Genomic DNA, 13,465 nt, shown 5'->3' with positions numbered 1-13,465 from the left:
TTAAAGACAGGCATGGTAGTCTTGATTTTGTATGAACCAATCATATTTTAGAAGCTATTCCTATAGACATGCAGTTCACTTTTATCAGAATGGAACTGAGTGCCCATTTTAAACATAAAACTGCAAGGAAATTTTGAATTATTTTTAAAATTAAAAATGAACCGCTCCGGTGGCTTAGTGGTTAGAGTGTCCACCTCGGATGCAGGAGGTCGTGGGTTCGATCCCCGGCCGAGTCATACCAGAGACTTACAAAAATGGTACTAACAGCTGCCTCGCTTGGCGCTCAGCATTAAGAGGTTAATGTTAGGACTGGTCAGCCTGGTGTCAGAATAATGTCACTGGGTGGGACATCATGCTACATGTCTGCGGCATGATGCCCCAATGCTAGACATCACTATAAACTGCCACACTGCAAATATCGTTGCAATATGACTGAAAAATTGTTAAAGCTACGTTAAAAAAGTCCAAATCACACAAAAATTAAAAATGTATTTTTAGGAAGAAAAACATACACCCGTATTCCCATTCAAAATATGGGACACATACAGGGAAAATGGGACACTTGGCAGCTATGTAATTGCATAAACCTGTGTTTATGCCTAGCTAGGTCAATGAATACATGCCAGAAAGCAATAATACTTCTATAGTTTGTACTGGTAAAGATATGAAATTGACACCAACATTAGTCCAATTTAAGCCATCAGGGAGTCCCCCAGCTGTTGACTGTGTCAATTTACAAGGCGTACACACACAAAAATATCAGCAAGGTGTGCTGTAAGAACCACTACAGCTACAATAAAATCCATGACGGGGCATGACTTGATGGAGTTTGTGGATATCCACTATTTCTAGTGGGCACTTAATAAGTTGCCATGTATCCAGTTCCACGATATTTAAGTAGGCTAACTAAATTCTGTGGTGCATGTATTGTACCTGCCTCAACATTTGCGCAACCCTTGTCATAACATTGGATATTAGAGTTGCATACCATATCCCTCCTTCCTAGCTATGACACTGGTGAAGGCAGTAAGACTAACCTTCTATTGGACCATAAACCTTAGGTCTGTTGGTGGTTACTTTCCCTGGCCTATTCTCCTCCTCGTCCTCCCATTCTTCTACCTCCTTCTGAATTGATTCTTTAGACTGAGGTGCCTGTTGAAGAGATGATGATCGCATATAATTTGTTGAAACTCACTTCAAAAAGTTTTAGGAATAAAGTGTGTGCATAGTGCAGAGTATTCTGCAGTCAGGAATATTTTATAGGCACAAACAATGGTACCTGGCCCCATCCGTTGGAGAAAAAATTTTCAGTCATAAATTTACGAGCTATGGAATTCTATATTATTTTGAAACAGGCTTCTATGTCCTGTTTCCAGTATACATCATGCAATGATTTACACAATGTATCTGACAGTAACTTTTTCAGCACTGAAGGCAGATATTCTGGTTTCACTTTCATGTCACAGTTTGACAATTCTTGATTAGTCAATGTGGGGATACCCCATTAATAAATAACGATGTTGTAGCAGTATTCATTTTTATACTATCAAATACATGAGACACCTGACTTTCATCATATGGACCAAAACTCTTTTGGATCACAATATTCACACATTTTCCAAACATGCAAGGCTAACACAAGTATTTGATGGATTATGAATGATCATATGATCATGAATATTTTCAGTTATTTTAATGTAACTTTTCAGAAATAGGAAGATTTATGAATATGAATGCCATCAAAGTGAGAGACTAACCAACACAAAGCCATATGGAACAACATCACATTAACTGAAATGAAGACTTTAGTGCCTTTTGATATTGACAGAACTTCCAAAATTTGACCAATGAATTAAATTCATCTGAAAGTGATTATTTCTGGCTTGCAGGATCCAACTGTACTCTTTTCTGGACATCAATTACCAACATCCCCTTCAAAAAAAAAATACTGTGTATCATTTAGTTTTTTCTATTCTCTTGCCAATATACAAACAACTCACTTGCAGAAATAAGAATTGATTTCTTTCCGACTAGCTAGCTTTAAGATTTTAAACTGCAATGTGAGGTACACTGAAAATTATATTGGAAAAAAAAAAAATGAAATAATGACAATTAAAAAAGGCTAGGAATTCTCAATGGTAGTAAAATAAAGACACTTACTGCACCTGAAAGTCGAGCTGATCGGCGACGAGTGCCCCTAAGAGACCCAGAATTTTCCAGATCCAACTCCACTGCAACACGCTTAGGTCTAGGAAAATCATCTGATTCTGCTTTCCTTTTGACAGGTCTTTTGAAAGAGATTTTAGGTTTGAATTTCAACTGAAAATAGATTATTAAAAATCATCAACTCCTGCAAAAAGAAAACAGATTTCTCAAGGATTATGAAACTGACACAGATAATTTACACTCAAGAACTTTCAAAAGGTGGGGAATCTAGTTTTTATACAATGGGATGGGGTGGGGGACATTTTTTGTCAGACCAGTGTCCAAATGTAGGCCATATATGAAAACTGATAATCGACTTTTATTGTCCCAAGCTTAAATCTGCAAGTGTCTGTACAGAACTATTATTAGTGTGGAAGCAGTCATATGTTATGACAATTGTACTATCTTTTTTGACATCAAACTGATGTTATATCAAATTATTAAAAGAGCAAAAGTAACCTGGAGGAGATAGGATCCCTATTAAATGCATAGCTGCCAACTTTCCAGGCTCACAACTGGTGAAAATAGGGATAAAAAGTCGTGAATTTGGACATGAATTAGTGAAAAATACAAGGACAAGAACTACATCCACTCCAACCGTCAATACTACACTATATCAAGATCGCAAAATAAAACTAAAACTACTACATATATGCAGAAATATTTATTTATCAAGACATGATACTGTGGCAGACTTGAACTTCCTCAACTGCTTGATCGTAAATTTGTTTTCGAAACAGTTCAGACTTTGTGCCTGCTGGTTGATCCTGGTGACTAAAATTGCTGACAAATTTACTGCAGCTAAGGAGGCCCTAAAGTCTGTCTTATTTTTCCTCAATAAAGAAAATATTCTTTCGCTGTCACTGTTGCTGTTAAGAATGCACAGGAGCTGCAGCACTTCTGGTTCTTCCACAGGAAAATTTGGAAGCGATTTTCAAGTCCTGGAACATTTGTTCTCCAGCTGTTAAAGGTAGAATGTGTTCGACAAGAAAACTCACAAATAATGCTTCAGCATTGGTAGCTTGCAGGTCTTCCACCGATGGCTTAAAATATTGCAGAGCTGAAATCTGCGAATTCTTAATTGTCCCAACTTCTACATGTTTTTTGCAAACGACGTGCTTCCTCACATTGTCTCTGTGATAGCACACAGTGCAAAAAGTATGATGAATATCAATGTTTAGTGGCAGAATGCACGGCCAATTTTTGATATATTCCAAATTTAACTTCACTTTTTGAGCAATACATTTCTTTTTCCTTGGTGGTTAAGACATTTTCGAGATCTTACATGTGATGCTGAACGGTAACTCAAATCAGTGTTGGTGACGCATGCGCTGAGCAAAATTCCGGTTAGGCCAGTTTCTCTAAAAAGCATATGTAAAACTACTCTTATACATATAGATTAAAATAGGCTAAAACGCTTGCTACTGGGCCAACTGTATTAATCAGTTGCAGATCTACTACTATCATGACCAGCAGTTCCAGACCGTTTCTGCAACTGCGAATATCACGACTAGCGCTAAGCAGGAAATCTGTTACTTTATTAAAGATTTAAAATAATAGAGAATTGGAGAATTCTTGAATTTTTGACTTGCGGCGCGAATCCATGAATCGCTGAAAAAGTCATGAGGGCTGGCAGCTATGTAAATGTAATGATTATGATGTAGAAAGAAGCAAAGTTAATGCCTTTTCTTTATTCAGAATAAATAAAAATGACTAAGCTCCTTGTTTATCGACCTAGCCGTAGGAATGAAACTGTCATTAATTGTAGAGACCCTGTATACAATCTCTAACAGCCAAAAATGTTGTCACCCAAAAATTCTGTGTATGGTATATTTTGTCACCAATAAGAAAGAAAACAAAAGATTGCAAATTTGTTACATTGGCAAAGCCCAGTATGATCCCTGAACCTGTCCTATTTGGAGCATGAATTGAATTTTAATCGGAGTCCATTCGACATGGGCCTGACACATCTCAGTGTAAGGTCAATAGCGGAGAAATGATCAGTTAAAACAAATGATTTCATAGTATGAATCCACCCAAATTTTGGTCCAAATCTGCCAGCATTAGTGTCTTGTAAGCAGTATACAGGACAGATTTACTGATGTTTATATTTACTAGCACAAAGATCTCTATTACATCATGCACATTACAATTTAGATTAGGCTGCTCTGTCTACTAAAAATTGCATTTCTTTAACATTGCGCTAATTGTATTTTGGATGCAATCATCATTGAGGACCTTGTTTCTCCCAATCAAAAATGTTTACAAACTAAATAAGGTTGAGTTTGAAATTTGTAAAGTTTAAAGGGAATTATTCTCAGTCATGCAGCAACTGCGCTAGGTAAATATTATGAGAACCAGAAGTGGGGTACAATTAACAATGGACCAGACTCAAAGAATGAGTTTCCACTGTGCATTTCCATTCCATTTGAAATATCTTGACATTCACATTAGGTTCCACCTAAAGGTAATATATAAAATATATTAAATCAAAAGGGGTGTGAAAGGTCAGGTGAATCTTGGACAAAAAGTGAAGCAGTCCATCTTCACCCACAGGGGGCTCATATTGTTGCTTACAATTTAACTATCAGTCATACATGTACTATATAATACTATTATATCTTACATGTATGGCTGATTGTCAACACGGGTGCTCAACACAAGATTGATGTTGTCAAAAATAAATAATCTAAAGGAAAAATAACATATCAAGCGACAAAATTACCTCGGATTACCCCCATGACCCGTTCTGACACTGGACCCTGTCTATCATACTGAAATAAATAACGGTAACTTCCCAAAAATTCGTTCCACTCCTGACCCTCGATTTTCTTCTGCTATTAGCGTTGTTGGGGGCTTACGACCATGATCTATGGTTTGTTTCAATCCTGAGATATTTTTCTATTCATCAAACCATCACTGAAGTTACGGGCGTCGAAACATCAACAAGCTCGTGTCGATGACCGGTAAACAACGACAAGTCCCCGAGTCTTCACCAACCAAGGGTCGTCCAGCATGGCAGCAACTTTGTTCAAGCCAAATGGATCGTCGACCTATGGCTATACCCAAGTAGTTCACATGGGCCTGTATTATTGCTTACAATCTATCAGACATATACTATATTCTTTATAATAATACTATTATATAATACATGTATGTCTGATAATTAAATTGTAAGCAACAATACCAGTCCATGTGAAGGAGTCCGAATCGCTTTGTATTAAACACACAACTGTTTTTTTTGTGAAGAACTTCTAAATAGCTTACTGCGTTGGAAAGTCCGATTTCTTGCAATATACGACGATTGTCTTCCAGATTCTTCTGCCTCAATTTTTCATATGAACTAGCCATTTTGAACTCGATCGCAAGGCCCTATCAATTGCCTATTTAGACCACGTTGGTAAGCTATATTACGCGCCAAAAATTTCACGTGATTGATCATGTGATCACTCCTTTTTGTGGCCTTCACTAAAATAAAATACATGTACTGTCCAATTGGTACAGGAAATGTTCTTCCTCCCCTCTCTCTCTCTTTCTTCAAAATTTATAGACATGCATGAAATAGTAATTTTATAAATATTTATTTTAATGTATTGTGCCCTGTAGCCAATTTTTACACAAACAACAATTTAATTGCATGCAATGGCGTCACCAAGGTTGTTGTCACCCAGTGCGGTAGGTAACTCATAGTGTCAATCCCATGGACCTCCGTTTTGCACAAATAATTCAAAAAATTTATAGGCAGTCAGTTTGGTGTCATCCCCTTTGATGGTGTCACCTGCCACACCCCCACCCCACACCCCCTAGTGACGCCACTGATTGCATGCAATGATTACTAAATTCGTCCCTCTGAAACACATGATAATTTTGGCCAATAAATCAGCCCATCACCCGTGACGCCATTGATTTTCGGTTTACATATAATAATTTTGAGTTTTGTATGGGTCTAATAAAGAGCTGATTAGGGAAACGATTTCCTGTCCAGCTCTAGGACACAAAATTAGATACATTCTTATATTTGAAATGATTTACAATGTAGGTTTTCGTAAAAAAAAATACTTGAAAGGTTTTTGATTTGGTAAAAATATCAAGATAATATCGCTGTGTGTAAAATACTTAAATTTATTTTACTATTAACCTGTTTGAAAGCAAATTGGGATATATATTACATTTAAGATTCACACAACGCCCTTTTGTCTTCTAATTAGAATTCCTATGTAAACAATTGCTATTTACCCGCTTTAAATTTACCTGGAATTTCAAAACACAGAAATTAATTTGTCTTCGCAAAATAGAATTGGCTTATTCATGCCGACAATAGTTTTGTCCAAATCCCATATGTCTCAAAAGTTAAAAAATGTATTTTAAAAAATAATATAAATGTAAACAGTTGCTGTAATAGTCTCGAAAATCTTGTCAGGTCCTGTACCTATGCGGACAATAATTTCTCTAACTTAACTTTTTAAGCTTCTTCTTAAGTTCTTTTTCTTCTTCTTCTTCTTCTTCTAACTACTACTACTACTACGAGGAGTATTATTATTATTATTCACCCCTTACGACTTTTAAATAGTTGTATTATTATTATTATTATTATTATTATTATTAATGCTCATGCGATGTTAAGATGTTTATTTCTAATTGTTATCTTCTACTTCTTCATTTCAAAATGTAGGTACGTGAAATATTTTGGTGAGCCTGTGGCATGTGTGATAAATCTGTTACTTCTGAATAATTCTTTGTGACTTATTTCCCTTGATCAGTAATGGCTGCGTGCAGACGAAGTTTTGTGACGTGTGCAATGCTTTAACTCGATCTCTCGGTATGTCTGCATTATTTGAATGACTACTTTCGGTCAAATTTACAAATAATATCCGTCAAAGAAATTATAGATATCGGTTCTTGTAGTCCATGAGTTTTTACTGCAGTGCATGAAATGATGAAGCATCAAACTGATGTAGGCCGAAAAACGAGAACAAATAATAAAGAACCGGAACGGAACCAAAACTATTCTGATTGAACCGCAACGAACATGTTATACACTGAAAATAAGTTTAGGGTGACGTTCATACACTTTAGGGTGATGTTAATAGGAAAATGTGCCGATATTTATGCGAAAAGGATGATATGTTATTTTATCTTTTTCTGTAATTATGATAACTATTTTTCTAACATTACAGTAACTATGTGACCTTTAATGGAAACAAAATGGGACAAGTAAATAATTTTTAAAAGAAAGAACAAAAACAAAACCAAGTAAACCCCCAAACAAACAAACCAAAAACCAAACAACACAAAAACACACACAAAAAAAAAAATAATAAAAATTAGACATGAAAGGAAATCCCAACTAACCACTTTTTAGTCTATCGGATAATAAATCCAACTTTTCATACTGCAATAACTTCATCCCTCTAGCATATTTGAATGAGAATCATCTGCAGATACATGTAAACTTATGCCAACTTGGCATTATTTGTATTTTTGTGTCATAATAATTGAAATAATTTGTCAGTATAGCCTGAACCATGCCATGTGGAGGCCACCAAAATTGAAAAGTCAAACATGAAAGTTACACCTCTTCACAACTATCATATAAAATGTTTCTATACCTTCAGACACATAACTTACAATGTATGTTACCATGTTTTAAGGACCTGAATGTTGTCTTTTATTGTATATAACTTTCACAGAATTTTAACATGTTTGTTTTTCAGTTTTTTATATTTCACATTTACATTTATTTAATAGGGTTTATCTTCTTAAAGTTGTTGTGCAATTCTTCATTGTTGCCTTTTTAGAGCTTTACATTTAATAATTTAATAAGCACTATACAGCCAAGTTGTGCTACAGTAACATTAAACACACACACACAGACACGCATGCATATGCATGTGCACTTACTGTATGTATAGAGTTGGGTAGATGAAACATGATTTTAAATGGTGCATATCTATCAAGATAAACCAATCAAATCTTAAAACTGAAAATTTTCATTGGTCCCAATAATATATAAAACCTATGGTTAACCTGCTTCATGCATCCTATTTTAATTTTGTATGAGACGGAATAGTTACATTAGCAAAGTTATCAATTCATTTCAGCTCAGTGCTTTGAGGTCTTATGTGTCCCATATACGCACATTAAATTAGGAATATCTACCAAGAGTGTCTTTTTTTGACATGTTTCTGCATACTAGTTTTACTGGTTCTGGCTTTTTGTTTGCTTTGCAAGAAAGGTACAAGGACTATACATGTACAGTCTTTATATGATATTCCCATGAACAGTTTTGGAACATATGAATTAAATTAGTTTAATTCTGTAAGTAATGAGCATTGTTACTCTTTGTACAGAAACACATAACTAGTTGCCTATGTTCAGTATTTGTTGTGTAATTTGCTGTTAAAGATTTTGTAAAAACGAGTAGCATTTAATGTGCGAATTTGAAAAGTTTGTAATATCTTATAAATTTGTGGTCTGACATCATCAACACAGTGCTGCACATGGACCCAACAAGTTAAACCTTATCAGTCACACACACACACACACACACACACACACACACATCCCAAGCTGACCTGTATTTGGCCCACTCTGGTTTAAAATTTAGTTTTTTTTCTCAATAGCATAGAATTCGCAGCTAGACATTAAAATTTGTATTTTCTCCCATAATGTAATTTTATTTTTTTCAGGATAATGTCCCGAATTCCAGTCATGTTGTCATTGTGGATTCTGATTCTCTCCAACATTGCAGCAAATGTGCTGTCTCAAGATCTGTGTCCAGATCCACAACCAGTGCCTTGTAAGTGTGAAATGGTTTGGCAGGGTGACAGAGGGTACTATAAGCATGTGAACTGCTCAGGTCTGGGCCTTTCATTTGTTCCAAATAACCTGCCTATGGATGCACAGGAAATAGAGTTTTCTTTGAACAATTTAATGGTAACAGAAATTGATGCTTTCAAGAGTTTTCCCGACCTCACATATTTATCCCTAGCAAATAACAATATAAAATATATTCCATCAATGGGATTCAGTAATCTGCAATATCTGAAAGAGTTGGACTTTACAGGAAATTTACTACAAAATATTTCTGAGGAAACATTTTATGGTCTACGAGAACTTGAGGTATTAAAAGGTCTTGAAACGAACCAAGTATTAGTGAATGCTTTTGGTGTCTTTGATAGACTGAAAATGTTGTCAATCACTATTGCCTCTGAGACCATACCTAAACACATCTTTCAAACACTTTTAGTGCATACTCTTGAAATTAAAATCACGAAAGCGACAAGTCTTCCAGACTCCATCTTCAACTTCGACAAGAATACACTGACAAAGTTGACTATAGAAAGTAAATCTTTGCTTACTTTACCTGCAGACTTGTTAAGTGGACTTCGTCTCCTAAAAGTCTTTATCTTCAAAGCTCAAAACCTGCATACCCTTCCACACAATTTTTTCCATGATGTAGAAGAAATAAATGCATGCAATGTTGCGCTGTGTAAACCTGTAAACTTAAGAGAAATAGAGACACATGGTGTAAAGAGCTTACCGAGGGAACTTTTTCAAGGACAGGAAAGCATCGAAAAAATCACTATCCGAGGGACTGAAGACCTGCCAGCAGGTATATTTGATAACTTAGTTACTCTGGATGACCTTGACCTTTCTGAAAGCAGACTAACTTTCATTTCTTACAAACTCTTTAGTAGCATGTCAAGTTTAAAGACGCTTACTCTCAGAAGTTGTAACTTGATGTCTGTCACTGATAATGTCTTCCAAGGACTTACTTCACTGATGAACCTGGATATGTCCAACAACTCAATCCAGATTTTGGCTAACTGTTCATTTGAGCCTTTTCGTTACAGCTTAGAGAGGCTGAATCTGAGTAGAAATCACTTAACAGCTCTTGACAGGAATGCATTCAAGGACATGAATTACTTAACTTTTCTTGATATTGCAAACAACAAGTTGAAGAACATTAGTCAGGATGTGTTTTATGACTTGATCCGTATACGGTCATTGTCCATGAGGAATAACTTTCTGACATCATTGCCTGTATCAATCTTTAGGTCACAGAGAAATCTTCAAGAAATCGATTTATCTGGAAATTCTCTTGAACTCCTCCCAAAGGATCTGTTCAATGGAACTTCATCTTTGAAAAGAATTGACCTTTCCAACAACATCATCACAACACTCCCTGATGGAATTGTTGCATACAAGTATCGCATTGATCTGAACGTGGTAAACAATCCTATCCACTGTGACTGTAAACTTAGATCTTTAATTGTTAGATGGATAGCTGCATCCCAAATACTGAAAATCCATGGTCAATGTGAAACTCCGAGGTACCTTTACCAGACTTTTCTTCATTCACTGACCTATGATGAAACATGTTCAGATACAGATCATGCTTCAGCAATATTATCTACAATTCCATCCCAACCAATTGAAATATTCCCCATTATGCTGTTGCCATCATCAGCAACAAATATATTCACCAGCTCAGTTTCCTTTGCTCATATGACTGGTATATACTCATTGACATCCATAATGGAAGGTCCACAAATGATAACTTCCATCGATATTCTTAAAACTTCATTTTATGAAGGAAAAGAAATGGTGGAAACAACACCTGTTGAAATGATCTTAAACAGCAAACTGCAAATGATGGTGCCACCATCAGTGGATGAAAAGCCTTATGATGTTGATGCTCTAGAAACACATTCACAGATTTTGGCAACCTCAACTATCGTTGCTATAGCTACAGATCCATCACAATCAATGGACATATTCCTCAAGACTCTGATGCCATCAGCAACAAACATATTCTCTAGCTCTGATTATTTTGCTCAAATGACTCGTATATACCCATTGATGTCCACAGCAGAAAGTTCACAAAAAATAAGTACCCCAGATGTTCCTACAATTTCGTATTCATTTTCTGAAGGGAACGAAATGCAAATAACAAATGTTGCATCAATCATAAACAGCAAACTGCCATCGTCAATGGATGAAAAGTATTTTGATGTTTATGTTGAAGAAATGCATACACCAATTTTGGCTTCTGAAACTATTGGTTTAGAATACCTGTCATCTGCATTCCCAGTGACATCTCTACTGTCTACATTGCTAGTGACGTATGCACTGTCTACATTTACAGAAGATGGGAATGAAGATTTATCCAGGACAACAATTGAACCTACTCCAGCTTACTCTGGATGGAGCAAAAGTGAAGATGATTGGTCAAGTAAATTAACACAGGAGACAACTACTAGCATGAATGTCATCATGACAGTAAATGCAACAACCATTGCAACAAATGTATCTGTTGAGGCAACAAAAAATGCAGCAGCCAGCATCAGTTCAAGCAACCAAACAATCATCAGCATAAATGAGACAATACAACCAGAGTTCTTATTTCCAAATCAAAGTTTCTTAATGTCATTAATTGCAACTCACCAGAAAGCTGATCCAATTGGAGATACTCCATCCTTTTATGTTGCAATTACTGTTGTCATCATCTCATTTGCCATTGGACTATCCTTTGCTGCACTTATAGTTTGGAGAAAACGACGTTACAGACAAAGAATGTATGAAGTTACACCAGTTTCCTCAAAAGAGAATGCTTTGCACAAAAGGACAGTAAGCAAAGACAGTCCTGTGACTTCAATTTCTCTGACACGAATTGATGATGAACGTAACTGAATATCAAGAGATGCTCTTAATGTTACTTCATATCCAGATTTGATAATATATTTCAATGAGGACATTATGCAATATGTTTTCAAGTTAAAGGCATGTAAGCAATATCACAGTTTCACATGTGATATTCTAGTGCAAGAATTTTTACCTGCTGTAAATAAGTTTTCTATTCAACCAACAAATGATATAAATATTAATCGATTTTGAACAGCCGGTTTAGGAGATTTATCTGTGTAGATAATGCCACATTTCATTGTTCAGACTGAATTTTTTGAGAGTGCACAAATGTGTATGTATGCATGTGTATTTGAGTGATGACTCCAACTGTACTGCTAACCTGATAATTGTGTGGAAAAGAGCACATTTTTGGAACATTTTGTACATTATCAGTAATGTATATGTTCTTTTGTTACGACTCTATGGTCTTAAACTAAGTAATAGAGAAATGAAAACCAAAACTTTTGGTAAAATATGACAATGATATAATCCAAAATGTCTCTGAATGAATTCAGAATAATCCCCAAATGGTTTTAATCCAGTCAATGACCACTTTAGTAATTCCAATGACTGATTTAAGTAAGTCCTCTCAAATTATATCTGAACACTACTACAAGTGAAACAACTAGAGAGATGTTGAAATAGGAATGAAGAATTGTTTAATTCTTTTTCCTTATATACAGACTTTCACCTGAACTATGAAACAACAGAAATGCTCTGGACCTAGGTCATTTCCAGCAGAATTTTCCATCAAATTCTTAAACAAGGACAGATCTGTTCAAAATTTAGCAAATAACTTGACAATCATAACATAGACCATGGGTTTTTTTTCCAAGGGAAAAACCAATGTTCTGAACTCAAATCCAAGTAATTATGTTATTTACAAATGATCAATATTTTAAAGAATAATCTACAATCATGGACAAAAATTAGCTATGCTATATGTTGTTTACAGATGATCATTATATTCTAGAATCATGAACAAAAGTTAAACACAAAATATAGATATATAAAACACTATCAAAATACATCTCATTTGAGAAGCTGGCACTAGTTGTCCTGAATATACTGTTACTTTTTTTTATCAGATTACAAATAAACAAGATAGCATGAAAACCATTTAATACCAATAGTAATTGCAGTAGTTTGTATGCAAACAACTGTACAGATGATGCAGTATGTCCATTATTTGCCTATCAATTAGAACATCACTTTGCCATTTCTGTCAGGTCAAGAAATTACCTCAGACTTTAGCTGTAGGAATACATATACATTTGATTGGTGATTTGCCTTTGGCAGAATGTACCACATATGTTGCAAGATAAAAAGGCCAACATTGTTCTGATTGTGACTTTGTCTCCTTCTGCTGCCATATTGTGCAGTGGGAAAAATTTAGTTTCCAAAGTAGACCTTAGTGGTTCCAAATTGTATCCAAAGTGTCTTGACTTGACAGAATCTGCCAAAGATGTTCTGATAGGCATGAATGTGTATCTGTAGTCTGGTACCATGCAGTCTTCCTAGGTTATGAAGGAAGTGATCAATGCAGGGTACCAGACTACAATTATATAAT

General features: G+C 35.4%; 1 protein-coding gene across 1 annotated transcript in view; it reads right to left on the bottom strand.

Annotated features, from left to right (window-relative positions):
- Positions 1 to 5,609, bottom strand: part of LOC149787968 (uncharacterized) — a 48,262-nt gene extending 42,653 nt beyond the window's left edge. Inside the window, exons 1-3 of the mRNA XM_089974241.1 lie at positions 5,473 to 5,609; positions 2,161 to 2,319; positions 1,038 to 1,152 (exon numbers count right to left, since the gene is read on the bottom strand). Coding sequence (XP_089830367.1) covers positions 1,038 to 1,152; positions 2,161 to 2,319; positions 5,473 to 5,556 — 358 coding nt within the window. The 5' untranslated portion in view covers positions 5,557 to 5,609. The remainder of the gene's footprint in view (positions 1 to 1,037; positions 1,153 to 2,160; positions 2,320 to 5,472) is intronic.
- Positions 5,610 to 13,465: the final 7,856 nt, after the last annotated feature.

The sequence above is a fragment of the Sinohyriopsis cumingii genome, chromosome 11, assembly GCF_028554795.1.
Source record: "Sinohyriopsis cumingii isolate HCF-2022 chromosome 11, ASM2855479v2, whole genome shotgun sequence".
Taxonomy (NCBI): Eukaryota; Metazoa; Mollusca; class Bivalvia; order Unionida; family Unionidae; genus Sinohyriopsis; species Sinohyriopsis cumingii.
Note: the sequence above shows the minus strand (reverse complement) of the source record. Positions and strands in the feature narration are given on the sequence as shown.